A 26,229-nucleotide genomic window follows, 5' to 3' on the forward strand; every position below is an offset into this window, starting at 1 on the left:
TAATGTTAGCTAAGATTCGGCAGTTAAAAGTTTCTGGCCACAGCAATTTTAACTCTGTCCCAAAGTGATCCAAACTGTCGTTTATACCTCGTGTCTTGTCATTAAACTTGTATCTCGCGAATATGGCATTGCAAACGGCAGCAGGTCAGTTCACGTGCTTACATGGGAGGCGTGATGACGCGATATATTTTGATATATATCAAAATACCCGCGCTTTGCAGCGGCGAAGTACCGCTTTAAATTTTTTATTATGAAGAAAAGTAAACCTTTTTAAACGGAGGGAAAATGAATCAATAATTATTTCTTAAGGATCTCTTTGTGTGCCATATTGTCAGTTCACCCTTCTGGTTGTAATATGACCAAGCTGTGTGCTGAGCTTACTCTTGAGCATGAAATCTAACGTGGTTTGTGCCCTTCAGAATGAAAACAGCATTTACCTTTTTAATAAAAGGCGAGCTTTTAAGCCTAAGAAATCACCCTGTAAATGCACACGTTTAATTGCACGTGTTAATATGTATGGTTACACAGTATTAAAAGACACTCAACAACGTCATTTAATTTTGTTCCCGCGTTTGATAAAAGGCGAGCTTTTAAGCCTGAGAAATCACCCTGTAAATGCACACGTTTAATTGCACATCTGTTAATATGTATGCTTACACAGTATTAAAAGACACTCAACAATTAACGTCATTTACCTTCGTTCCCGCGTTTGACTCGTGCTGTAAATCTAATTCCTTGTTTTCACTTCACGTGATCACGTAGGAGGCGTAATACGTGATGACGTGATACGTGACTCCGCCTCCTCCATTAGAGTATATGGACAAAAAACAGGTTCCAGTTATGACCATTACGCGTAGAATTTCGAAATGAAACCTGCCTAACTTTTGTAAGTAAGCTGTAAGGAATGAGCCTGCCAAATTTCAGCCTTCTACCTACACGGGAAGTTGGAGAATTAGTGATGAGTGAATCTGTCAGTCAGTCAGTCAGTCAGTGAGTCAGTGAGGGCTTTGCCTTTTATTAGTATAGATGACCCTAGCAAGGACCTTACCTGGCACTGACAGCATAGAGACAACATTTAAAAAACCTAAATATTTTGTGTCTTATCTAAACCTTTTATAAAAATGTAATGTAATGTAATGAAAAAGTGTTATTGAAAATAACAGGAACTTGCTTGCTCTCTACCTAGAAAATATGCTTATAAGCTAGCTACCTATATGTAACAGGAGAAAAGCAACATCTTATAGCCACATATTTTTATAAATTGTAGATGGAGTTAATATAAGCTGAAATGTCTACCTCTTTTGGCATATATTGCTGTTTTCTTGTTTTTCATTTTCAGTCTAAACCTATATTTGAGGCCACATTTGTTCACTCTAGCTACAGTACTTGACAGTTCCTCTGCTGCTCTAATCTTCTAAATATATACAGTAGTTTGATATTCCAGAAGAATGTGTAACATATTTTTGAGTGCAATTTCATTTAAGTTTGGTCAAGCTTGCAAATTGACAATTACTAACAAGATAGTTGTGTCTGGCAGGCAAATATGGCCATATACAGTGCATCCGGAAAGTATTCACAGCGCATCACTTTTTCCACATTTTGTTATGTTACAGCCTTATTCCAAAATGGATTAAATTCATTTTTTTCCTCAGAATTCTACACACAACACCCCATAATGACAATGTGAAAAATGTTTACTTGAGGTTTTTGCAAATTTATTAAAAATAAAAAAATTGAGAAATCACATGTACATAAGTATTCACAGCCTTTGCCATGAAGCTCGAAATTGAGCTCAGGTGTATCCTGTTTCCCCTGATCATACTTGAGATGTTACTGCAGCTTAATTGGAGTCCACCTGTAGTAAATTCAGTTGGTTGGACATAATTTGGAAAGGCACACACCTGTCTATATAAGGTCCCACAGTTGACAGTTCATGTCAGAGCACAAACCAAGCATGAAGTCAAAGGAATTGTCTGTAGACCTCCGAGACAGGATTGTCTCAAGGCACAAATCTGGGGAAGGTTACAGAAAACTTTCTGCTGCTTTGAAGGTCCCAATGAACACAGTGGCCTTCATCATCCGTAAGTGGAAGAAGTTCGAAACCACCAGGACTCTTCCTAGAGCTGGCCAGCCATCTAAACTGAGCAATCGGGGGAGAAGGGCCTTAGTCAGGGAGGTGACCAAGAACCCGATGGTCACTCTGTCAGAGCTCCAGAGGTCCTCTGTGGAGAGAGGAGAACCTTCCAGAAGGACAACTATCTCTGCAGCAATCCACCAATCAGGCCTGTATGGTAGAATGGCCAGACGGAAGCCACTCCTTAGTAAAAGGCACATGGCAGCCCGCCTGGAGTTTGTCAAAAGGCACCTGAAGAACTCTCAGACCATGAGAAAGAAAATTCTCTGGTTTGATGAGACAAAGATTGAACTCTTTGGTGTGAATGCCAAGCGTCATGTTCGGAGGAAACCTGGCACCATCCCTACAGTGAAGCATGGTGGTGGCAGCATCATGCTGTGGGGATGTTTTTCAGCGGCAGGGACTGGGAGACTAGTCAGGATAAAGGGAAAGATGACTGCAGCAATGTACAGAGACATCCTGGATGAAAACCTGCTCCAGAGCGCTCTTGACCTCAGACTGGGGCGACGGTTCATCTTTCAGCAGGACAACGACCCTAAGCACACAGCCAAGATATCAAAGGAGTGGCTTCAGGACAACTCTGTAAATGTCCTTGAGTGGCCCAGCCAGAGCCCAGACTTGAATCCAATTGAACATCTCTGGAGAGATCTTAGAATGGCTGTGCACCGACGCTTCCCATCCAACCTGATGGAGCTTGAGAGGTGCTGCAAAGAGGAATGGGCGAAACTGGCCAAGGATAGGTGTGCCAAGCTTGTGGCATCACATTCAAAAAGACTTGAGGTTGTAATTGCTGCCAAAGGTGCATCGACAAAGTATTGAGCAAAGGCTGTGAATACTTATGTACATGTGATTTCTCAGTTTTTTTATTTTTAATAAATTTGCAAAAACCTCAAGTAAACGTTTTTCACATTGTCATTATGAGGTGTTGTGTGTAGAATTCTGAGGAAAAAAATGAATTTAATCCATTTTGGAATAAGGCTGTAACATAACAAAATGTGGAAAAAGTGATGCGCTGTGAATACTTTCCGGATGCACTGTACATCAACATAGTAAATTACTGGAAAGTGAAGAGGCTTCACTTTTGGCTTTCAGAACTACAAAGGAAAACTGTGAGAGATAGAAAAGAATAACCATTGAAATATACAGAATAAGCTAGCTGACAGTGAGGAGCTGCCACTAGTTGTGGTAAAAGAGACTTGTTCATTCTAAGGAGACAAAGGTAAACATCAATTGTGAAAAACTGAAATGTAGCAGTAAAGAGGGTAACAGAAATTTAAAGTAATACTACATTTTTGTTTACAGATGACTAAAAGTAAAAAAGTATTGATGCCAAAATTACTCTGAAATGTACATCTTTTCAGAAATGTACTCTACTTAAGTACAGGTAACAGAATAAATGTAACAGGTTGCTACTCAACTCTGTAAAACAGAGAAGGAAATGCCACCTAGTCAATAAGATTCCACCTGGGTGTTAAGATGGATGAGAGTCAACAGGCACTAGAAGAATCTGACCCACCTCCAATAAAAAGAGAGTGATTCTGTGCCTTCCAGGCTACAAGAAATTAGCATATGGTAAAAGGCTGGATGCATGATGATCACATTGCTCTCTTAGTGTAAGAGGCATCCTGTAGGTTGCTCTTGATATGTGGTCCCTTTAAAGTGAAGATGGCTCTGGTTGCAAGGCACAAAGTTCTAGCTTGGTGTTATTATTGCAAAAATAGAGCTTTTTCACTTCTGGTCATGGCTGGATGTAAGGGGGATACGCATTAAAGCTGCCTCAATCACAGACTATTTAAGTCAGAATATAGTTTGACGGTGGCCAGGGTCCATTCCCAGACTGGAGGCCGTCATAGTGGAAGGACCGAGGGAGCAGATTTACACAGGGTACTGCATCCCCCAGAGCTCTAGGTGGTAGCCCCCTGGGTTGCAGGGGCACCTCAGATCCCCGCAGGGCTCTGTAGGAGTTGGAGTCTGGCACAGCTCTGTTGGGTTCCATTGCAGCCAACAGGGGGAGTTACAGAGCCTTACGCTGGGCTCTTACCACACATGGGAGTGATTGCAGACCTACCTAATGAGCCACCTGGAGCACTCCCTGGTACAGTTTAAAAGGAGTCACCTGACTTCATTCCGGGAGCCAGAGTTGGGAGGAAGAGGATGAAGCATGCCAGGAGGAGTGGTGGCAGAAGGGAAGACAGAGGAAGAAAAGAGAGAAAACAAAGTGCTTGATGTATTTATTTTGTTTATTGTGCTTTGGACTGTGCACTGTGCTGGGCAGGTGGGAAACCAAGAAAGGAAACGTCTGTCCCACTAAAAGTAAAAGACTTCTGTGTGCTGGACTTCAGCCTGTGTCTGTTGTGTCAGGTCCTGGGGAGCTGGCACACCCACTGACGGTCACAGTAGGTTAATGCAAGGATTGAGCTGGTGGGATGGAGAGAAAAAGAGGGTGTGAATTGAGTTTTTCTGAAGCGGTTAAGTGGTCATACCACCCCAAATCAGTAGATAAAGACAACCTTAAATGATAAGCTCAGATGGGCCACAGATATGTTTTATCTTGAGTAATTGTTGTTTTTATACTACCTGTGTTTATCATGTGTTTAATAATTGAATACATTAATAAGTATTGCTACAAGAGTGTTGCCTCCTTTTTGTTTTAGGTGCTAAATTAATGATTATTAGGCTCTTTACAACATAAAGACCCTATTAAAAATATGAAAATTTGATCTTTGCCATAATATAAAGAAATCTCTGAAAATCTGTGTTGTTTATGATCCTTAAGAGAGTTATAAAATATGTTTGAAATTCATCAGTCTTATGTAAGACAAATGGAAAAGATTTATCCTCAAGGTGTTTTAAACCTAAATGTGAATATTCTTCAGAATTATTCTATTGTACAAGAGACCACATTCAGTGACCAATAGGCCTCTGTTTTTGCAATTATTGTCCACGTCCGTGCCTCAGCAATTAAACACCACCTAAGGTAAAATGGCATTTATGAAATGTTAATGCAAAGAAAATCTTTGTTTTTAAAACAGATTGTTGTTGCTTGCATTATATATGAAAAAAGACTATTTTCATGATTCTGCAGAAAAATATTTAAACAGTTGAATCCAGAATTTATTTTTTTGGACTACAACCAGAAAAGTGAGCCATTTTTGCCAAAAAATTCTTTCCTCCACCATCAAGTACGGAGATGGACTGTAAATTTTGACAACTGGTTTTCTGCACACAAAATTGGACCACCCGCCATCCTTAGGAACAAATCATACTCTGCTATAATTTGGGTTCCAAAATCCTATTTTGCAAACCCTTCCAAATCAACTTTCAGGATGATTAAAGACTCTAGACTGGCACTGTACGAGGGTGTGTGAGTGTGTAATAGAGAGTGCCCTGTGATGGCATGTTATCTCACATAGGTTTGTTTCCTGCCTGGTGATACTGCCAAGACATGGTCCACATTCCAGCAACCCTGGTTTTGGAAAAAGCACATGCATAAAATGAAAGAAGCAATAGATAAGTGAGTACTATTCCAGGTCTCAGTTCAATAAAAGACAATAGCAATATTTTAATCAACTTTAAGACATAAATGTAAGCAAAAATATTCAACAAGTAAGCAGAAATTATTCATATTCATATACAGTACTTGTAACTAGGGATGCACCGATACCGAAACGGGTATCTGGTATCGGCCTCGATACCACATTTTCTAAAGTACTCGTACTCGTTAAAAGTCCCCCGATACCGGGGACCGATACCACGGTCTGAGAAATGTCTATGTTTGAGCGGCATGTAAGGGGTTAATCACAGGCGCCGAGTGCCCGCCCCCAGGCCCCGGCTGCAGCTCAGAGCGGGGAGAAGGCGAGGCGAGACATGTCAGCCGTATGGAACTATTTCAAAGTGAATGAAGACGACAAAACAAAGGCGGACTGCAAATTGTGCTCAGCAAAATTGTCCAGAGGAGGCTCAAAAGGTAGCGCATTTAACACAAGTAATTTAATCAAGCACCTAAAATCCCAACATGACAACGAGTACAAAGAGTTTACCCACGCTTCTAAACCAACACAACCCACGCTGCAGCAAACTCTTGCAAGACGAGAGAAAATGTCCAGAGACAATCCACGTGCTGTGAAAATAACACAGGCAATTATCGAGTACATTGCATTGAGTGACCAGCCACTCTCGGAGGTAGAAAATGTGGGATTCCTGCGTCTCCTCCATGTTCTGGAGCCCAGATATGTCCCAAGCCGCCGCTACATGACTGACATGGAGCTGCCTAAACTACACGACTCCGTGAAAAAACATACCCACAGCCTACTGCAAGCCTCCTCTGCGTTTAGTTTCACCACGGATATTTGGACAAGCAGTGTTAGCCCCGTGTCGCTAATTAGCCTAACCTCCCAGTGGATAGACGAGAGTTTCTTGTTTTTTTTTGTTAAATTATATGACTAAAGCTGTTACCTGTAAATTTAAATCATGTTTTTATTAAGTACTCGGTATCGGCAAGTACTCGGTATCGGCGAGTACTGAAATGCAAGTACTCGTACTCGTACTCGTTTTCCAAAAAAGTGGTATCGGTGCATCCCTACTTGTAACATATAGTAACATTGTCAAAACCCACTTAATCCAATCTGGGAATGAATTGTGGACAAACACCAAACCATTCCAGTGCACACTTGCCCATAAACCCAACAAGGGGCCAGTTTAGAACAATCAATTTACCTAGCTACTGTATTTGTGAAATCCTGGAAAATATGGAGGAAAACCCACACTAACGTGAGGAGAATAGTGTTAAATCCTCACATGCCAGTGCCTGGTCCCAGGACATAAACATTACCCAATTTGCCACCATTTCACTTTATAGTTGCTATAATATACAAAGTTGTTTACATTGATATTGTGCTTTGCAAATATATTCAGATCTTGAGAAAAGTTGCTGGATTACACAGGACGGCAGAAAAAAAATAAAGTCTCATGTGGATTTTGGTAGAATGTACAAGAGTGAACCATCTACTATTTTGTATGCGGTCTTTTGGTCATATGAGGTCAAGGCTAAGCCCAAATATAAAGCAAAAACCTAATTCTGCCCTAGAAATGCTAACCCTACAATGAAAGGGGCAGCCTGGACTTAACAGCTTAATGGAACTGTACAAAAAATAAAGAAAAGACAGAACCAGAAAATAATGCAATAGAGCTAGTGTAGTATGGTATAAAGCTGAAGCATGATGTAACATTCACTTTGGCCCACTTACATCCTGATCTCTATAATAAATAATATTAATAATAATAATACATTTTATTTATATATACTATTGAGAATATGAAGCATGATTTGAAAATGCCTGTCCACATGCATTCTGCCAGAAATGTGAGTGCTCTGGAGCAAATCTGTCAAGAGGAGAAATAAAGTATACTCCTTACCAGTACGTAAGGCTTGGAGACAATTTAAAATCCTAACAAGACTTGCACCTGTTATTGAGGTAAAGATTTCTCAACCAGATATTATTGAGTCTCTGTAGCATATTTCTGTTTTTGACTTTTCCAAAAAATCTGCTGAGAAGGCATTTTGTATTTAAAGATTTTCTTTTTGAGCATGTCAGTCTGGATTAAACATAATCTGTTAACTTTCATTTGAAATCCAGGAGTGGTATACTTGAAAGGAACTGTGAATGATTTTATAGTATAATGTGTAAAAATAATTTCTATATGTGGAATGGAAGAATATCCCCAGTGCCTCTCACAAACAAATAGAATAAAGAAAATGATGTTGCTTCTGCCGCTTCACAAGCCACTTGCTCTGTTTTGTCTTCTAATGTTTCTTTCCTCCTTCTTAAACTGCAATGCCCCTTTCACCGTCCTTCTCTGTCTTTCTGCATCTATTCCAGCCCACCAGTGCTAACCCAACTGATCTACTGATTTCAGACTGAATCTAGAATTGGCAAGGAGCGCCCTTTAAATCACATCTCAGGATTACCTTGACGGTAAATTCTCAAAATTAGGAGTGTGCAACTGAGGTATTAAGTCTACTAGGTTATAGCACTGTTGGTTTGAGTCTGTGTCATCATACCAAAGACAAACATTAGTGAAAGGTTTTTTGCTCTGTGTGTCATTTTGGATAGGTTTCATTTGGTTCAGAACTCAGTTTTTGTGCACAATGTAGCGTAATTTTACATCAAAAAATCATTCATGTAGCACTTTCAAAAGGAAGCCTGTAGTGACAGTGCCAGGTGGTTTGGGGAGGGGGATAACCCACAAAATGTTGGGTGGTGGTGAAGTAAACAAAGAATCAGTCAACGATGGAAGTTTCACTTCCACTGTTGCCACTTTCACTAGGAGGTTAACTTTGTGATTGCTCAAGTTCATGAAACTAGTCAATAACAGCACTGGTATTTTTATAAGAAACAGTTGCATATTCATTGGCTTCTATTTACTCATTATTGGAAGAGTACTTATTTTAGCCATTTTTCACACTTTCAAACACACTTTAAAACTGATGTTAATAGTTTAACTTTTTTGAATATTTACAAAATACCATGTAAGTGGAAAATAATAAAGATCTAGTAATTTTTCTGTATGTAAGCATATAAATAACTGACCAAATATTTCATCCAGACTCAGTAAACTTGTCTGAAAGTGTATTGAGTATAGATGAGAGTTGACTTGTTAGTGATGACAGAGCCTACCACCTGTTCCCATCAATGAAACCACAAGGCCAAAACACAGCTGAGGTGAAACCATTTTATTTAATGCACACTAGATGAAAAAAGCGCTTGACCACCTGAGGAAAGTAAAAATAATTACATAGCGCAGGCACCGTGTTTTGTAGAGCATTGTTACAGTAAGCATTCCGCAAGCTCAATTGCTAGGAATAGGGTGACTTGATGATTAGCCCATGAGACCCTTTGGTCACTTGCAGGGCTCCGCTGGGTTCTCTCTGTGGATTGGGAAGTAGAAAATAGGTTCTGTTCTTGGGCAGGGATGTCCTGGTGGCTCCTGAGAATCTTCCGAAGCCTGAAGCTTATTGCAGCCCAGGGTGAATGTCTTAGTCATTGTGATTTTCAGTTGCACCCATACCTGTCTTCCCTATGAGTGGGAGGAATTAAAGATTTACATTTAGAGAAGATGAAACAGAGTTAAAAGAAGGGTGTAAAGATAATGTTGAAGGGAAATTTGGATAGAAAAGAGGAAGGAAAAAAGAGAAGAGGGGTGAGAGTATGAAAGAAAGGCAGGAAACATAAAATTGTGAAGGTTTATTTAAGCTTTTCAAAGTTTTCCAGCTAAGGATATTAATAATGAACCGAAAGGGAGGGGAGCAAAATGAAACAGGGTAAGTCGACTTGATGTTAGATTCTTGACAGAATTCAACAAGTTAGAAACTGTATGTGTGACATAACATTCATATTCCTTTAAGGACTAAGTCAATTGTTCCAGCTAGGACGTTGGATATCTCTGGTTCCACAGTTCTTGAGGCTGATCCTCCAATTAGCTGTGAACCACCCAATTTCACTGAGATTGCTCAGGTGGTGAACCAGCTAAGGCTGCAGGGATCTGTGGAATCTGGGGTGAACTTCTCCAGGCTGCTAGTAAGGCTGTCTTCCTGGCATTGAAAGCAATTTTTGCTTCCATTTGGGAGACTGGCGAAATCCCAACTGACTGGAAAATGGGACTTGTTGCCCCTATCTGGAAAGGGATGGGTGATCGCCTGGATTGCAGCAACTACAGGGGGATAACACTGTTCTCTGTGCTGGGTAAGGTCCTTGCTAGGGTCGTCCTCAATAGGATCCGTGATCACTTGATCACCTACTAGTGACTTGGAGCAGTCTTGGTTTACACCTAAGAAGTCTACCATCGACCACATCCTGGCACTGAGGGTTCTCATGGAGCGCAAACATCGATTTTCAGAAAGCGTTCGACTCAGTTCTTCGAACTGCCCTGTTGGACATCCTGAGACTTCGCAGGATCGCCTCATTGTTGCAGGATATAATGGTTGGCCTGTACACTGGTACTGTGAGTGCTGTGCAGAGTGGAGGCAGAACCTCTACATTTTTTCAAGTTGATTCTAGGGTTCGTCAGGAGTGTGTTCAGGGGGAGCATCAGTTATGACACTACGGCCATGTGGCGCAATTCCCCGTGGGGCTTTCAGGATCCTTATTGTTGAGGGTTAGAGATACTGTAAATATACATAAGTTCCCCTGTCATGTTTTCTTTTATAAATCCCAACATTTGCATGTAAATTTGCATAGTACACTTCAAGCCTTTTTATGTGCATATGCAAGCTTTGTAAACGAGGCTTCTTTTCATGATTGCAAAGATTATAGTCCTAACCAAGCAACACTGAGGGCAAGTTGGGAACCAGCTCTGGATCAGATGCCAGTCTGGTGGAGGGCACACTGGGCTAAATGTGAGTCTCAGTTACATAAGTCTATGTGTCTTTGGGAGTTACCATGCCACCAATATTGGCCATGTTAATGCTAAACAGGTGCTTTTTGAAGTAAATCTAAAGAACGAAAGAGAGAAAGGAAGAGTGTAAGATAACAGTAAAGGAATGAGTGAGAAATGTGGACTCGGAGAAAGAGAAGTAAAAATAAAATGGCAATAAAATTAAGTCATATTCTAAATGCATAATTCAGAGAGGACATGTAACCTTCACAAGCAAACAAAGCACTTGAATCTAGAAACATTCCTACCTTGTGGTCCTGAACACATTGGATTGTGAGGACGTCACCCACAATGGGCCGCAATGTAGAATAAAGCTGGTTATACTAGTCAAAGTGCCAGGGAAGAGAGAACAAGAAATATAAATGAGTGAGATGTGAGATTGTGACACCCAATCAAAAGATGTACCATTGTTACAGAAGGCGAAATAGCCATTTGTTCAGGGTATGTCTAGCTCTTTTACTCACGTTATAGGATACATTACAGGAGGGAAAGACACCCGCAGTCTGGAGAGCTCTACAAGTGTTAAGGAAGAAAGTATTTTTGTCACTTTAAACTATTTTTCATTTTGAAATACACATTAGCCCACTCCAATATGCACTTACCTGTCTACATCAAAATTGCCCCGCAGTTTAAGGGCAGTTTGAAAGTACTTGGTGGGTGAGTTCATCCCCTCCACGCAGCCAGCACAGGCACCGTGACGGCGCCATTCCTCTTGCCTAAAGGAAAAACATTTTTCAAGTGAGCCGGGGGTTCAGAAGTGGAAGCTCCTACAAACTCTGTGAATTCTGTACTATCATCACATGCATTATATACTGAAACTAGTCATTTAGCCCGTTACAATAACGGGCGCTAGAACAGTAGTGCATAAACATTAGAAGGAACAGTCTATATTAAATGGCAAGGGACTTTGACCTCATTCTTTTTGTTGGTCATATTTTTCTTTCTTTCAGCCTTTCTTTTGTTGATGTTTACTTGCTGAGCTGACCGTTCTTCGTGGGCTGCCACCGTGTATTGTGTGTCTTTAATTTTTTGTGACAGTAATACTGTCTTGTACAGCTCTATTCAATAAGGGCGTGCACAAAAAAGGCGAGCTTCAAAAGGGCGACCTCAATTGAGCGCGGCGAATAAAGGCGTTCGTAAATAATTTAGTTCAAATGGCTCTGGAATATGTGAAGAGCAACAAAGGTGCAGATCTTTATTTACACGCGCCTTTATTCGCTGCGACCAATTGAGGTCGCCCTTTTGAGGCTCGCCTTTTTGTGCGCGCCCTTATTGAAGGATGCCTGTGCGCGCTCTTATTGAAGGATACCGTCTTGTACGTCCGCTGGCTTGTACGTCCGTAATATGCCTTTAATTTTCTCTGGCGGTAATACAGGCGTGCGCGTCGGTAATATGCCTTTAATCTCCTCTGACAGTAATACTGGCTTGTATGTGGCTGTAATATGCGTCACTGTATTGTGTACCTTTAATTTCCTCTCGCAGTAATACTGGTTTGTATTTCCGTAAAACGCCTCTAACTTTCTCTGACAGTAATATCGCGCATCGCACTGTGCCCCGCGCATGCGCACTTCATCAGAAGACACCCACACACGGACACCTGGACGCACATAGGGATTTTATATATATATATAGATATTGTAACTTTAGTGACCCTCAAAGATAAGTTTCAACATGTTTCTGAGTAAAAATTCTAAAGGAGGGAGAACAAGGAGAGGATACCTGCAGACTATGAGAAATGACGTACACAAAACTTAGTAGAACTTGCCATTTCCTCTTACCAGAAGGAGAAACTGGACTTATTCTGAATTAGTGTAGGCCACAACATGGACAATTGAGGTTCCAGCACCTACAAAGAGAGATAAGAAACAGGTAGGAGTTCCGTTACACGTCCCAAACATGTATATTTTTATGAAAATATTGTTTAACAGATCACCTTTGAAACATTCTCTTATGGACAAAAATGGAATGTCTACAGATGTGTTTGGGATGTTGTGAGCATATGGCTGAATAACTTGACATGTGGATTATGTGACACAAGTAAAGTGAGACTTTTTATGGATGTTATTGATACTGTTTGCTGTAGTCCAGTGTTGGTCACCATAGTTGCACCTGTTATATCAAAAACTTTGTATTTTTCATTCTGCATGAAAACGTGAGATTCTAATTTTTTCTTGATCATTACTACAATAATAGTATTTTTGTTTGGAGTAATCCTTTAACAACATGTTTTACTTCAGGGTGTGTTATACGAACCCCTTTCCTAAAGTGTGAAGAGAAAGAGATTATCATAATCTCCAAAAGATTAATCCAATGCTCATGAAAAGATCAGCACAATCATGTATGCAGTTGATTAGTTTTTTATGCAGATGATTAGTTTTTTAAGGCCATGACATTTGTGTTGCCCTATTATAAGGCTGCACATCAGACTCGCCATGAAAAGGTGAACAGCAGACAGGTTGCGATCAAAGTTACCTCAAAACATTGGTTCTACCATTATAGAACCTCAAGAATAACTCATTGATTCATCATTCATCAAAACAACTGAGCTAGTTTGGTAAGGACCAAATTGATGTTCTTGGTGAGACTGGTTCCATGTAGATGTTACAGTGGAGATAATGTTGCACGCAATAGTGGCAGGAGGCCTTTGGTATTTGTTAGTAAAGACCTATAGATTGCATCACTCATTGCCATAAACTAATAAGCTTGGCTTCAGTGATGATTCTTGAATCTCTCTTACTTTTAATGTCCATTACTTTCACTCATGGAAACAATGAGGAGAACAGAACAATACATCCACACTACCAGAACCATGGGTGTCTTTATGCTGGGAGCAATCACCTACAATTGTCTGTCATCTCCACTATTCCTTGGGGAATCCCTGATCATGCAACTGCACATAAAGGACAGACATCCTGCAACCTTTTGTGATACAGCTGCCTAGTTCCATTTTCCAACAAAACATAACTGCAATCTCCTGGAATTGCCTGTGTCACATTGGTGCTCTTCTCAGCTTAGCTGTGCATCTGGGTGTGTTTTTGACTCTTTATAGGTAAGATCATTGTTTCATACCTTGTGCTGGCTGTTGCATCAACATAGAAGAAGTGCAACACTTGGTTATCTGTGCCATAGTAAACCATTTGGTATAGTGCATTTGACTCTATGCAATGTTTCTCAGCCATTTAAACTGATAACTATTGAGTTTTTTGCAGCCCTTACAACTTCCATGTGTAGTACCCCCCTAGAATTGTAAATTATTTGCTTGCTCCAGCTTTGGAATCTTTTCTTACTCATGTGCTGTACACTGAATTATAATGGAAACTGGACCACTCCACCTAGGCATATCTAAGGTTGTATTAAGACTTTATAAGAAAATTTAAATTCAGGGGCAGCACGGTGGCGCACTGGGTAGCGCTGCTGCCTCGCAGTTGGGAGACCTGGGGGCCTGGGTTTGCTTCCCGGGTCCTCCCTGCGTGGAGTTTGCATGTTCTCCCCATGTCTGCGTGGGTTTCCTCCGGGCGCTCCGGTTTCCTCCCACAGTCCAAAGACATGCACGTTAGGTGGATTGGCGATTCTAAATTGGCCCTAGTGTGTGCTTGGTGTGTGGGTGTGTTTGTGTGTGTTCTGCGGTGGGTTGGCACCCTGCCCGGGATGTGGTTCCTGCCTTGTGCCCTGTGTTGGCTGGGATTGGCTCCAGCGGACCCCCGTGACCCTGTGTTCGGATTCAGCGGGTTGGAAAATGGATGGATGGATGAATTTAAATTCAGATTGAATGCATCCAATCTTAAACAATAAACCTGCTAGAAAGCCTCTGTATCTTTCCACAAGGCATCGTCAATAGGTTAATATTATTAACTACAATGAAGCACTGTATTATGTACAGTACCTTCAGAAAGTATTCAGACCTCTTCACTTTTAACACATTTTTTATGTTGCAGACTTATTCTAAAATCTATGAAATTCATTTTTTCCCTCATCAAAAGAATTTTAGGAAGTTTTGCAAATTTATTAAAAATAATAAACTGAAGTATCATATTGACACAAATATCAAGACCCTTCACAATAACACTAGTAATTTGGCTCAGGAACATCTTATTCTATTCATCATCGTTGAGATGTTCCTACAACTTAAGAGTTCATCTCTGTTCAATTCAATTGATTGTATACATCTGTCTATAGTTTCAAAGACAGCTGACAATGTTTATCAGGGAGAAAACCAAGTCATGACATTGTAGGAAGTGCTTGCAGATCTTGGAGACAGGATTCTGTCGAGGCACAGATCTAGAGAAGTCTCCAAAGAACTTCTGCAGCATTGACACTTCACAAGAGCACAGTGGCTTCTATAATATCTTGAATGGGATAAGTGTGAAACACCCACAACTCTTTATAGAGCTGGTCACCCAGCCAAACAAGCAAAAGGATCATGGTAAGAAAATTGACCAAGAACCCAATGATCATTCTGGCTGAGTTCTTGGCAACCTGTGGAGAGATGAGAGAAACATCCAGAAGGGCAACCACCACTGCAACACTCCACTAATCTGGGCTTCATGGCAGTGTTGTCAGATGACAGACAAACGTCCTCTTGAGTTTGCAAAAAGAAACCCAAAAGGTCTTTCAGATTATGAGAAGCAAGATTCTCTGGTTTGCTTAATCCAAACTTGAAATGTTTGGCCTCAGTTCTAAGTATCGCATCTGGAGGAAAACAGGCACTGCTCATCACTTATGTAATACCATTCCAACTGCGATGCATGGTGGTGGCAGCATCATGCTGTGGAGTTATTTTTCAGCAGCAGGGACTGAGAGATTAGACAGGGTTGAGGGGAAGCGGAATGGGGCAAAATACAGAGATTTCCTTAAAGAAAACCAGTTCTAGAGTGCTATGTACCTCAGATTGGGCTGAAGGTTCACTTTCCAACAGGAAAATGACACCAAGTATAAAGCAACAACAACACATGGTTGGTTTAGGGACAAAGCTGGGAATGTTCTTGAGTCTCCCAGTCAGAGACCAGACTTGAACCTGGAAAGACCTGAAAATAGCTGTCCAGTGACAGACTCCATCCAAACTGAAAGAGCTTGTGATGATCTACAGAGAAGAATGGCAGAAAATCCGCAATTCCAGGTGTACGAAACTTGTTGCATGATTCCCAAGAAGCCTCCATGCTGTAATTACTGCCAAAGGTCCTTTAACAAAATACTGACTAAAGAGTCTAAATACTGTACTTGTGCCAGTGAGATATTTCAGTTTTTTATTTTTAATACATTTTCAAAAATTCCTAGAATCCTCTTTTCACTTTGTCATTCTGGGATATTGAGCATTGTCTGACGAAGGAAAAAATAAATTTAAATGATTTAAGCATAAGGCTGCAACATAGCAAAATGTGGAAAAGATGAAGGGGTCTGAATACTTTTTGAAGGCATTGTATATATTTGTTATTAGGGTATTAGTAATTATTTAATTCTAGCTAAATGAAACAATCTTTGGAACAGATTCTTCCTTTTTTTATCACTGCATTATAATGAAAATATTTAAAGCTGTTTTTGGTTAAACCAGAACAGTAAAATAATAATATACAAAATTAAATATATTTTAAATAGCTAAATCTTAAGAACAGTTATTAAAGATGCTATGCTATCTCCTGCTGCAACTTAAGTACCACCAGCCCATTCATTCATCCATTACCTAAAATAATGTCATTTATCACTATGAAGTCAAGTTGCACAGTATGAAAATTTACCTGTGGCTGGACAATTTACAGTATTAGTAACAGAGCCATTTCTCCATAGTTCTGCCCATGATTGCATGTTAAGATTTCATTCTGGCAGTTTTGCAGTTTGCCATGTTACTATAAATGTTTGTTACAACACTACTGTCTATGAATTTAACACTAGCATGAATTTTGCACATTTTCAGAGCCCTGGGGCCATAGCTCAGCTTGTCACTGTCTTGTATGGAGTTTCCTTGGCCTCTCTTGTCTAAGAATTTTTCTCTCAATATTTCTATTTTCTAAAGATGTGCAGGATTAGACAATTAACAGCACTACATTTTTGTAGTATGAGTGAATAAAGTTATACATATGAGCATGCTCTGCATTGGTGTGGTGCTTAATCTAACACTTAATCAACAGCAAATTTGAAACTACTTGTACATCAATAGATGTGGATGGAACTAATGATAACCTATTAACTTAGATGATGATTGCCTGAAAATGGAATCCAAGATATGTGAATATTGTGCTAAGGTCTGAAGTGCTGCCTGCTATTTAGAAATGATGATCAGCCAAACTTCCAAATTTGAATTCTATCCTATATTTATGGCATGAGAGTTCAGAAGGTCTTGAATGATGAAGTGAGAATTCAGATATTAAATATGAGAGGCAATGTGTTACTAATCATTAAATATTTGAAGAATACACTGAGGGTTATGTTGAAGCAGGCAGACACGACGGGGGCACCCTCAGCCCCAAAGAAAGCACTCAGAGTCTCAGGACAGGCAGCAGAATCAGGCTTCATTGTATGGCGCACATATAGATTCAACTTAGATAGAACAATGAGCATCCAGCCATAAGCATTTGTTACATTTATTAAAATTCTTATCATTTAAGTCATTATTTTTCCTCATCTGACTCCTAACATTCCGCTGCTCTAGTCCTCCCTCTAATTAATTGCACCAATAATTCTTAGTTGAGGGGGTGTCAAACCCCAATCTGTCTATCTTATCTGTTTGATAAGGACTATTCTTGCTTGCTACCATTATTTACAGCCAAAGAGCTCACATTCCCTCTCTAAGCGAAGGGGCCCATCCTTTGGCTCTCTAGCATGTCTGACCTTTGGCTTATGAAATACTGGTGTTTTCTAGCTCATACAAATCAATAAAGAATATGTAGGCATAAGTCTTTTTTAATCCTAACTCTGACACCTTAATGCTTAGTAAAATATAGAGTCTACTTTTCTCATGTGTTTATAATACTTTTCTAATATGTACAGATTACCAATTTTAAGAATACATTACTCTATAGTTACAGTGAGGTGAAACAGTGGTGCAGTGGTTAGAGATGCTGCCTCATAGCTCCAGCATCTGAATTGGTTTTTCTTCAGTTATAGTGCCAGAGAGGGTGGACTGGCATTCTAACTGGGGTTGAGGATGATTCCCTACCCAGCTCTACAGGAGTGGAGGCACAATCCAGCCAGGAGAGTCCTCAATTCCTATCCCACTCTGAATAAACAAATAATGGATGGACTGGTGCGCTGCTGACCTCGACTCGGGACGTTGTGGGTCGGTGGGGGGAATACTTCGAAGACCTCCTCAATCCCATTAACATGCCTTCCAATGAGGAAGCAGAGCCTGGGGACTCAGAGGTGGGCTCCCCCATCTCTGGGACTGAGGTCACCGAGGTGGTCAAAAAACTCCTTGGTGGCAGGGCCCCGGGGGTGGATGAGATACGCCCGGAGTTCCTCAAGGCTCTGGATGTTGTAGGACTGTCTTGGCTGACACGCCTCTGCAACATCGCATGGACATCAGGGACAGTGCCTCTGGATTGGCAGACCGGGGTGGTGGTCCCCCTCTTTAAGAAGGGGGATCGGAGGGTGTGTTCCAACTACAGAGGGATCACACTCCTCAGCCTCCCTGGAAAAGTCTATTCAGGGGTCCTGGAGAGGAGGGTCCGTCGGATAGTCGAGCCTCGGATTCAGGAGGAACAGTGTGGTTTTCGTCCTGGTCGCGGAACAGTGGACCAGCTCTATACCCTTAGCAGGGTCCTGGAGGGTGCATGGGAGTTTGCCCAACCAGTCTACATGTGTTTTGTGGACTTAGAAAAGGCATTCGACCGTGTCCCTCGGGGAATCCTGTGGGGGGTACTCCGAGAGTATGGGGTACCGGCCCCCCTGATAAGGGCTGTTCAGTCCCTGTACGATCAGTGCCAGAGCTTGGTCCGCATTGCCGGCAGTAAGTCGAACCCGTTTCCAGTGAGAGTTGGACTCCGCCAGGGCTGCCCTTTGTCACCGATTCTGTTCATAACTTTTATGGACAGAATTTCTAGGCGCAGCCAGGGTGTTGAGGGGGTCCGGTTTGGTGGGCTCAGGATTGGGTCACTGCTTTTTGCAGATGATGTTGTCCTGTTTGCTTCATCAGGCCGTGATCTTCAGCTCTCTCTGGATCGGTTCGCAGCCGAGTGTGAAGCAGTTGGGATGAGAATCAGCACCTCCAAATCCGAGACCATGGTCCTCAACCGGAAAAGGGTGGAGTGCCCTCTCAGGGTTGGTAGCGAGATCCTGCCCCAAGTGGAGGAGTTCAAGTATCTCGGGGTCTTGTTCACGAGTGAGGGAAGAATGGAGCGTGAGATCGACAGGCGGATCGGTGCGGCATCCGCAGTAATGCGGGCGTTGCATCGGTCTGTCGTGGTGAAAAAGGAGCTGAGCCGCAAGGCGAAGCTCTCAATTTACCAGTCGATCTATGTTCCTACCCTCACCTATGGTCATGAGCTATGGGTAGTGACCGAAAGAACGAGATCGCGAATACAAGCGGCTGAAATGAGTTTCCTCCGCAGGGTGTCTGGGCTTTCCCTTAAAGATAGGGTGAGAAGCTTAGTCATCCGGGAGGGGCTCAGAGTAGAGCCGCTGCTCCTCCGCATCGAGAGGAGTCAGATGAGGTGGCTCGGGCATCTGATCAGGATGCCTCCTGGACGCCTCCCTGGTGAGGTGTTCCAGGCACGTCCAACCGGGAGGAGGCCCCAGGGAAGACCCAGGACACGCTGGAGGGACTATGTCTCTCGACTGGCCTGGGAACGCCTTGGGATTCTCCCGGAAGAGCTAGAAGAAGTGGCCGGGGAGAAGGAAGTCTGGGCATCTCTGCTCAAGCTGCTGCCCCCGCGACCCGACCTCGGATAAGCGGGAGACAATGGATGGATGGATGGATGGACTGGGCGAGGTTGAATATTCTGAACAATTCATTCCCCAGCAGAAGAGGTTGCAGTATTCCTGTGTTTATCCAACTGGGAACACTCTTTCTCTCCTGGGATGTGTTCCTTGATGCAGAACTGACTAGAACCAATACCATCTTCTTTTGTACCCATGGCAGAAATAATTACAACAGAGAGAAATACAGTACAAAAAAAGATACTGTATATGTATTCAACTTGCTTTAAAAGATAACATTCATTCCCAGAATATAATGCATAATCCTGTATACATACATATTCAGGCTAGAGAGAAGGAAAGGGACATCCCAGCCAAGTGGGAGAATGCTGACGCATATAAGTTCCATCCTGTGAGGAATGTTGGTGGCATAATCAGACGCTTAGGTCAGGTATGGCGACTACCAGAAGAACTGGCTGGTTATTAATACCTTCACACACTCTAGGTTTTTAAACCATATTGGTCAAACAGACATCAGCAACTTTTAAAATAACCTGCTTGTGTCCTTAATATGTTTTCTTCCTATCTACCTAACCTGACTTACAGCTGTCATTTGTCAATCTCCCTGGCAGTCTCTCTCTTGGCTGAATTGCATGGCTTTGTGAAGCAAATTTCACAAATTACATTTGCCATAAATAACCTTCTTGCTACACTGCGGCTTACTCCCAACTTGAACACCTGCATGTTATCCTGGAAATTGTAGTGCAGAAGGGTAATCATGTTGGGGTACTTGGGTGCTGCCAAGGGGAGATGCAGGTGAAGAACCTTCCTACTTCATGTAGCGTGCATGTGGCCCAGAAGTGTTTTCAGCGTGCAATACTATGGCACCTGAAGTACTCCCAGGCTCCTTGTAAAAGGAGCTGCTCTGTCTCATCTCATAGTCAGAAGATTGAGGACAACACTTGGTGAAGTGGAAAGAGTGCTGATTGGTATAACTATTCTGTGCTGAACTGAAGTAAGCCAGTTAAGGGACTATTATTAAATAAAAATAACTTATTTGAAACTGGGACTGTGTTTGGTTGAGTTGTGTCTGGTGTTTGGGCTCTGGGGAAACCCCTAGTGGCCACATCGGACAGTCTGTTATATGTTAGACTAAGTAGCAATTCTAAATGGGCTGTGCTGTAGTAAATGTATGTGCAGTCAAGCCAGGATCATCAATGCAGTATAGCCACAAGGGGGTACCACTGAGCCCCAAACCACAGACACAATATCACAAAACACAATTCTGGATAAAACAAAACATTTTTATTCTTCACCAACATGTCTTTAGTGAACACAGCCAAAACACACAATTATAAATGCAAGATTCTTTGGACCCTCTGCCTCCCAACCCTAACTCCCCAACGTGAGATGAAGCGGCTCCTTTTATCTCAGACCCAGAAGTACTTCCAGTGCCAGGACATGGTCCTTTGCAAGCACTTCCAGGTCAAGCGGAAGTCCCATGAGTCTGGGACTGTAAACCCCTGCAGTACCCACTGGTGGCACTCAAGTAATTCCACAGGGCTGTACTCTCGGATTCCAGTTCCCAGCATACTCAGCATACCCAGCATATTGTGAATTTCTCCTTGGGATTAATAAAGTATCTATCTATCTATCTATCTATCTATCTATCTATCTATCTATCTATCTATCTATCTATCTATCTATCTATCTATCTATCTACTTTGTGGGTATTAGAATGGGTACTGAAGCCCAGGGATGCCACCATGTAATGTATTGGGGAAGAAAATATTCACCAGTAATCATCTCCCAAGTCGTTCCATTGCATGGCCTCCTAGCCTGGTAAGGGTCCCTGTTCAATTTTGGATGGGATGCCAGCCCATGTGTCCCATCAATTACAGCAGCATTATAAAGGTATAGTCACAGATAGCACTGGGAGGAACACAATTGCTAACACCCTCTCTCCATTCATCTGTGGTCCAGAGGACGAAGCAGACTAATGTCACTTCTGGCTTGGTCTCAAAGAACCTGCCTCTTCCACCTAGCAGGCTGCTTAACTACACAACAGTGTTTCTGGAATTCAGTGTCCATATACGAACTTGAGAAAGCAGAGTAAGGAAAGCATCACTGGAAGTCTGAACAAAGAGGTACTAAAGGACACATAACATTCACAATTATTGGACTGACACTTTTGCTTTCCTTTTCCCAAACTTTTATTTTGATTAAATGGGGTACTGGTAAGTCCCCAAAACTTTATACTCTCAGTCTTTTTCATTTCTCCCTACAGGATATGCAAGAGAGTGCATTGCAATGGGCATGCACTGCATATACGGTTGGTTCTTACCTGGCTTTCAGTCCTGCCAGATTAGGCTTTGCTAAGTGTGAGCCTGACATGGATTAAGTGGATTTGACAATGAAAGAATAGATGGGCAATGGCTTAAATATGAAATGTCATATATTGTAAGATACAAAAAGCTAAAGCAAATAACTGAAATGGCTGGAATGTGGCATACAGAATCCTTCTGAAAAAAAGCAAAAAACTAATATATATAGATATTTTATGTTAAATAATTAATTACCGTAATAGACATAAAGTGACGTCAACTTACATCCAGATCTGAACGGAAAATTGGCCAACAATCACAGCAGTTTTCATTATGTATCATGGGCCTGAGAGAGAGACGGTGACACAAAAAAAATCAGCCAATCTTGAAACCAAATGGAATTTCCTAATAATGATTACAAAAAACAAAAGACTGTGGGATCAAAGTGATCAGCACCTTTAGTGTGCCAAAGTATCCACAATGTGATAACCTACCAGAGCCCATGAATGGTCCAGCCCTTCACATTGGCGGGGATGCTGCACTTTAACTTTTTCAAGCTCTAAAAATTTAAAAAATAAAAGTTTTAAAGGTCACACTGATGGAGTCAGCTGGTCACTTTAACAATGAACATAACTTACTGGCTTTCATGTCAGTCTTAGATTATGATTATACCATGTTGTCATGTTATACTCCACCTCTACTCACCACACAGTAAGTACCTGGCCACATCAGGGTGAACTTCATGCATTCCCAGGAGCAGAACCTGCAATGAAGAAATAGAGAGTTTAGCCACTTGCCTTTAAACTCACTGTCCACAGCTTCCTTTTTGTGTAAACTTTAGTTTAGTATGAGTCATTTCACTAAACCACCTTTCCTCATTCAACTTCCTCTTACATTTTTGCCATTAAAAATCAAAGTCCGAGGCTCAATTTTCTAGACATACCTATACAACAGAATAATCTTTTCTGTTTTAAACATTGTAAAAACATTGCTGTTAGCCTCATTTATATAAAGCTTCTTTGCCATGTCTTCTTTCTACCATAATTTTCTTTAGCCTTACTTTGCCTGGATTCCTTCGAAGCCGCTAGCTGTCTGACTCAGGATGGCAGGTAAGTTCCAAAGAAGACAAACTGATGTCACAATTCCTAAAGGGCAGAATTCAGAAAGTTTTAAGCCTGTAGCATGCTGAACAACTAACATCCTTTAAGCATTTCCTGTTGTTAGAAAGTCTCTCATTTCAAATAAAATTGTTTCTCCAATGATATGTTATAATAATGATAAAAAAGTTAGAAAGAAAAGAAAGAAAGAACTTACCCTTCATTTTTCTCTGCTTCAGCGCAGAATCGGTTCTCTCTCTGTGGAGAATCAGTTACTTCTCACTGATTTTGAGATGTTATAGAAGCACATGACTGGAGGACACACCTCTAGCAGCTCCATGCTGTCCAGTCAGATACTTATGCCCTGGAGCATTAAGAAGTTCAGCAAAGTCAAAGAGGTATGGCAGAGAAGACCATGTGAAGATTTCTGTGACACCAGGGCAGCAAAGCAACCAGCATGTTGACTGTTCAATGTTTAAGATTTTATAACAGAGGACAATTCACCCGGGAGGCTTCTGTAACCAAAGGTTTCAAATGTGTCACTGTGATTTGTGAGGTTTATTCCATAGACATCATTTTATTTAAAATGGGTGATTGAGGCAATAAATAACCACAGATGAAGCCACACAAACCTTCTGACAGGGAGAAAGCATTACTGCTATGTAAGAAACCTGACAGAGAGAAGTCACAACTAAGTTGGGAAGAGACAAGTGGAGGCAGCTCAAGCAGGCCATTACATGGTACTGGTATACTCCCTATTTGGTGAGGAACCATGCCTCCATCAAAAGTAGCGACAGCTGACTGCAGGAACCCCAGTCTGCCCATATTGTAGTAGTTCACAGCCACTTTTTTAAGGCCCTATTTTATCCTTTAAGGAATGGCTCTCTTACTATCACTTGCCCTGTCAAATCTGAGGTCACCTCTTCACAGTGGAAACTGAGACAAGTTCAAGCACTTTATTGTCATTGTGTAACATAACAAAATTACTTTTTGTGATAGCCCCAAGGTGCATTTAAAGAAAAGTCAAATAATTCCAAATATGTCATATACAGTGTTAAGTGATCAAGTAACCAGAGCAAATTATTATTGCTCAAAGTACAGCAGCATAAATTGTTATTGCACCTATTAATGAATAGTACATTACATATTCTATATTGTATTACATTAGTATATTGCACATTACCAATACAGTATAGCTTATTGCACATGTTCAATTAAAATTGGTCTCAGACGGAGGAGATTCAGAGTTCAGAAAGTTTATGGCAGATGGGAAAAAGCTCTATTTTAGTCTGTTTGTGAGTACACGGATTGACCTAAAGCGTCTTCCTGACGGGAGGAGCTCAAACAAAGAATTTCCAGGATGAGTTTTGTCCTTGAGAATGTTTTTGGCCCTTCTCACACAGCGAGTCTTATACGAGAGTTCGAGTGATGGCAGTTCAGTCCCAATAATGGCCTCTGCTGTTTTTACGACCTGCTGCAGGGGGTCTGACTACTGTGAAGCTGTGCTTGAAGCTGTTGTGCTCTGAGGCACCTATCATGCAAGCTGGTACCCCAGAGAAACTTGTCTTCTGATTGGGTTGTGACTTTGGGTCTGTTAGATCCTATCAGGGTTTCTTTCAGTTTCCAGATGCCTTTGGATTGTATAGGACACACTGACAGTTTAATTCTTATTGCAGTCTCTCTAAATGAAAGGCCTTCATTTCATTTGTTAATTGCTGCGTTCTTCCCATTATCACTGGAATATTGTCCAAGTAGTACTTCAGAAGATGTAGTAACACAGTTCGTTACAACTTTGCTTTAAGACAGACAGATGGTTTTTAAGTAATCAGCAGAAGTTAGGACACCTAAGCAAATTGTCTGCTTCAACTTGGCAAATATTAACTAACTTTAATTGCTGTAGATCATCTGTAGGTTTTAACCTATTAGTTGTTGATTGAAGAAGGCCCATTTGTAATATTCTGATATTTCCTTTTTTCAGTTTTTGCTAACCTAAATTTAAATTTAAAACCTCTGGTAGTTTACCACTTACCTTTTCAACATTTTAGACAATTCATTGCATTTCACCTCATTAAATTTGAAGAAAAACTGGAAAAACCAAGCTATTCTAAACATTTTGACCAGTAGCTCCAGAACCCCAGACTCAAAGTCACAGACACAAGTCCTGATTGAAATAAAGGGTTTTATTCTTTTAAATTCCCATCACAAACAGGCTTCAGAAGGCACAAAGCACACACAACATGATTCTCAAAGCTTATTCTTTCTCCTCTGCTCCTCAAGGCAAGCTTCACCTGCTTCCTCCTGACTCTGGCTTGCCTGGATGAAGGAGGCTGCTCCTTTTACGTAAAATCCGGGAGCACTTCTGGTGTCCCGATAATTCTGGGTACGTCTGGCGTCCAGCAAGGTAGCACCCCCTGGTGGCATGCAAGGGACACAACGGGGCTGCACATAAGAACAGCAATTCCAGATATGCCCTGTGGGTTTCTGTAGCAGTACCAAAGTCCAGGGGGGCTACTAACTAGGGTATTGGGGGAGACAATGCCCTGAATAAATTGCCTTCCCCTGTCCATCCAGTCTATTGGCATCCCTGCCAGGTAAGGATCCCAGTTCTGCTCCAGCCAGGATGCCAGTCTCAGTAGGCCGTCTCTCATAATATATACATATACGAGAGAGAGAGAGAGAGTGAGAGAGACTGGCTTTTAGTTTAGTAAAAGCTGCAATCTCTTCTAATAAACATTTTCCCAAGGAGCATGCGCCACCTGCTGAATATGGATTCAGAGTACCATTTACTTACAATATCAGTATTAATGTCTGTGAGAACCTGAAAAAATAAATAATGCCTGTAGTTTTATTTATTTTTCACCAAATACCATTTTGTAATTTATTTCTAACTATATTTTATCTGTACATGTAGGCAGGATGGTGGAGCTACTGTACGTGTAGTGTTGCCAGCTTTTGGATGTTAGGTTTGAATTCCTCTTCCAATTGTTGCCTACAGTATATGGTATTTTCAAGTTCTCATCTTAGTTGTGTGCACCTTCCTCCCATATTCCCAAAAGACTTACTGGTTAAGCTGATTTGTTATTCCAAACTGGACAATTGGCCCCCAAAACCCTGAACTGGACTGAGTAGATTTGAAAATGTTATGTTAAGTTATATTTATACTGTAACTGTATGTAATGCTCTGAGCTTGTCAGTGGAAAGTGTGGTATATAAAAATAAATTAAAATATCATTCTCAAAGTTGCTTAATCTAGTTCAGGTTTGCCAGCATTTGAGAGTTTCAGGTTATTTTTGTATAGCGCTCTTCACTGACTGTAGGCACAGAGTTTTGTGACAAGTTCTCAGGTAAAATGTGCAAAAGATGGCAAGACAAAGGTAAATATTTGGGGTGACAC

At 41.3% G+C, this 26,229-nt stretch overlaps 1 protein-coding gene across 1 annotated transcript; it reads right to left on the reverse strand.

Annotated features, from left to right (window-relative positions):
* Positions 1-8,840: 8,840 nt before the first annotated feature.
* On the reverse strand, positions 8,841-23,165 carry rnaset2l (ribonuclease T2, like). Its single transcript, XM_028824348.2, has 10 exons — positions 23,053-23,165; positions 22,799-22,883; positions 22,444-22,501; positions 22,233-22,297; positions 22,024-22,084; positions 12,346-12,413; positions 11,170-11,283; positions 11,032-11,080; positions 10,816-10,890; positions 8,841-9,211 (listed from the first exon to the last, which is right to left on the reverse strand). Exons 1-10 carry the CDS (start codon positions 23,057-23,059, stop codon positions 9,035-9,037), a joined length of 759 nt encoding a protein of 252 aa, XP_028680181.1. The 5' UTR covers positions 23,060-23,165; the 3' UTR covers positions 8,841-9,034.
* Positions 23,166-26,229: the final 3,064 nt, after the last annotated feature.

The sequence above is a fragment of the Erpetoichthys calabaricus genome, chromosome 18 (genome assembly GCF_900747795.2).
Source record: "Erpetoichthys calabaricus chromosome 18, fErpCal1.3, whole genome shotgun sequence".
NCBI classification, from domain to species: Eukaryota; Metazoa; Chordata; class Cladistia; order Polypteriformes; family Polypteridae; genus Erpetoichthys; species Erpetoichthys calabaricus.

What these genes read in the sequence shown, in the direction of transcription:
- rnaset2l (XM_028824348.2), bottom strand. An exon ending in TTTTCCGTTCAGATCTGGAT is followed by an intron (nt 12,414 to 22,023) that starts GTAAGTTGACGT and finishes CTCTCTTTGTAG; the next exon opens with GTGCTGGAACCTCAATTGTC. An exon ending in AATGTGTTCAGGACCACAAG is followed by an intron (nt 9,212 to 10,815) that starts GTAGGAATGTTT and finishes TCCCACTCATAG; the next exon opens with GGAAGACAGGTATGGGTGCA.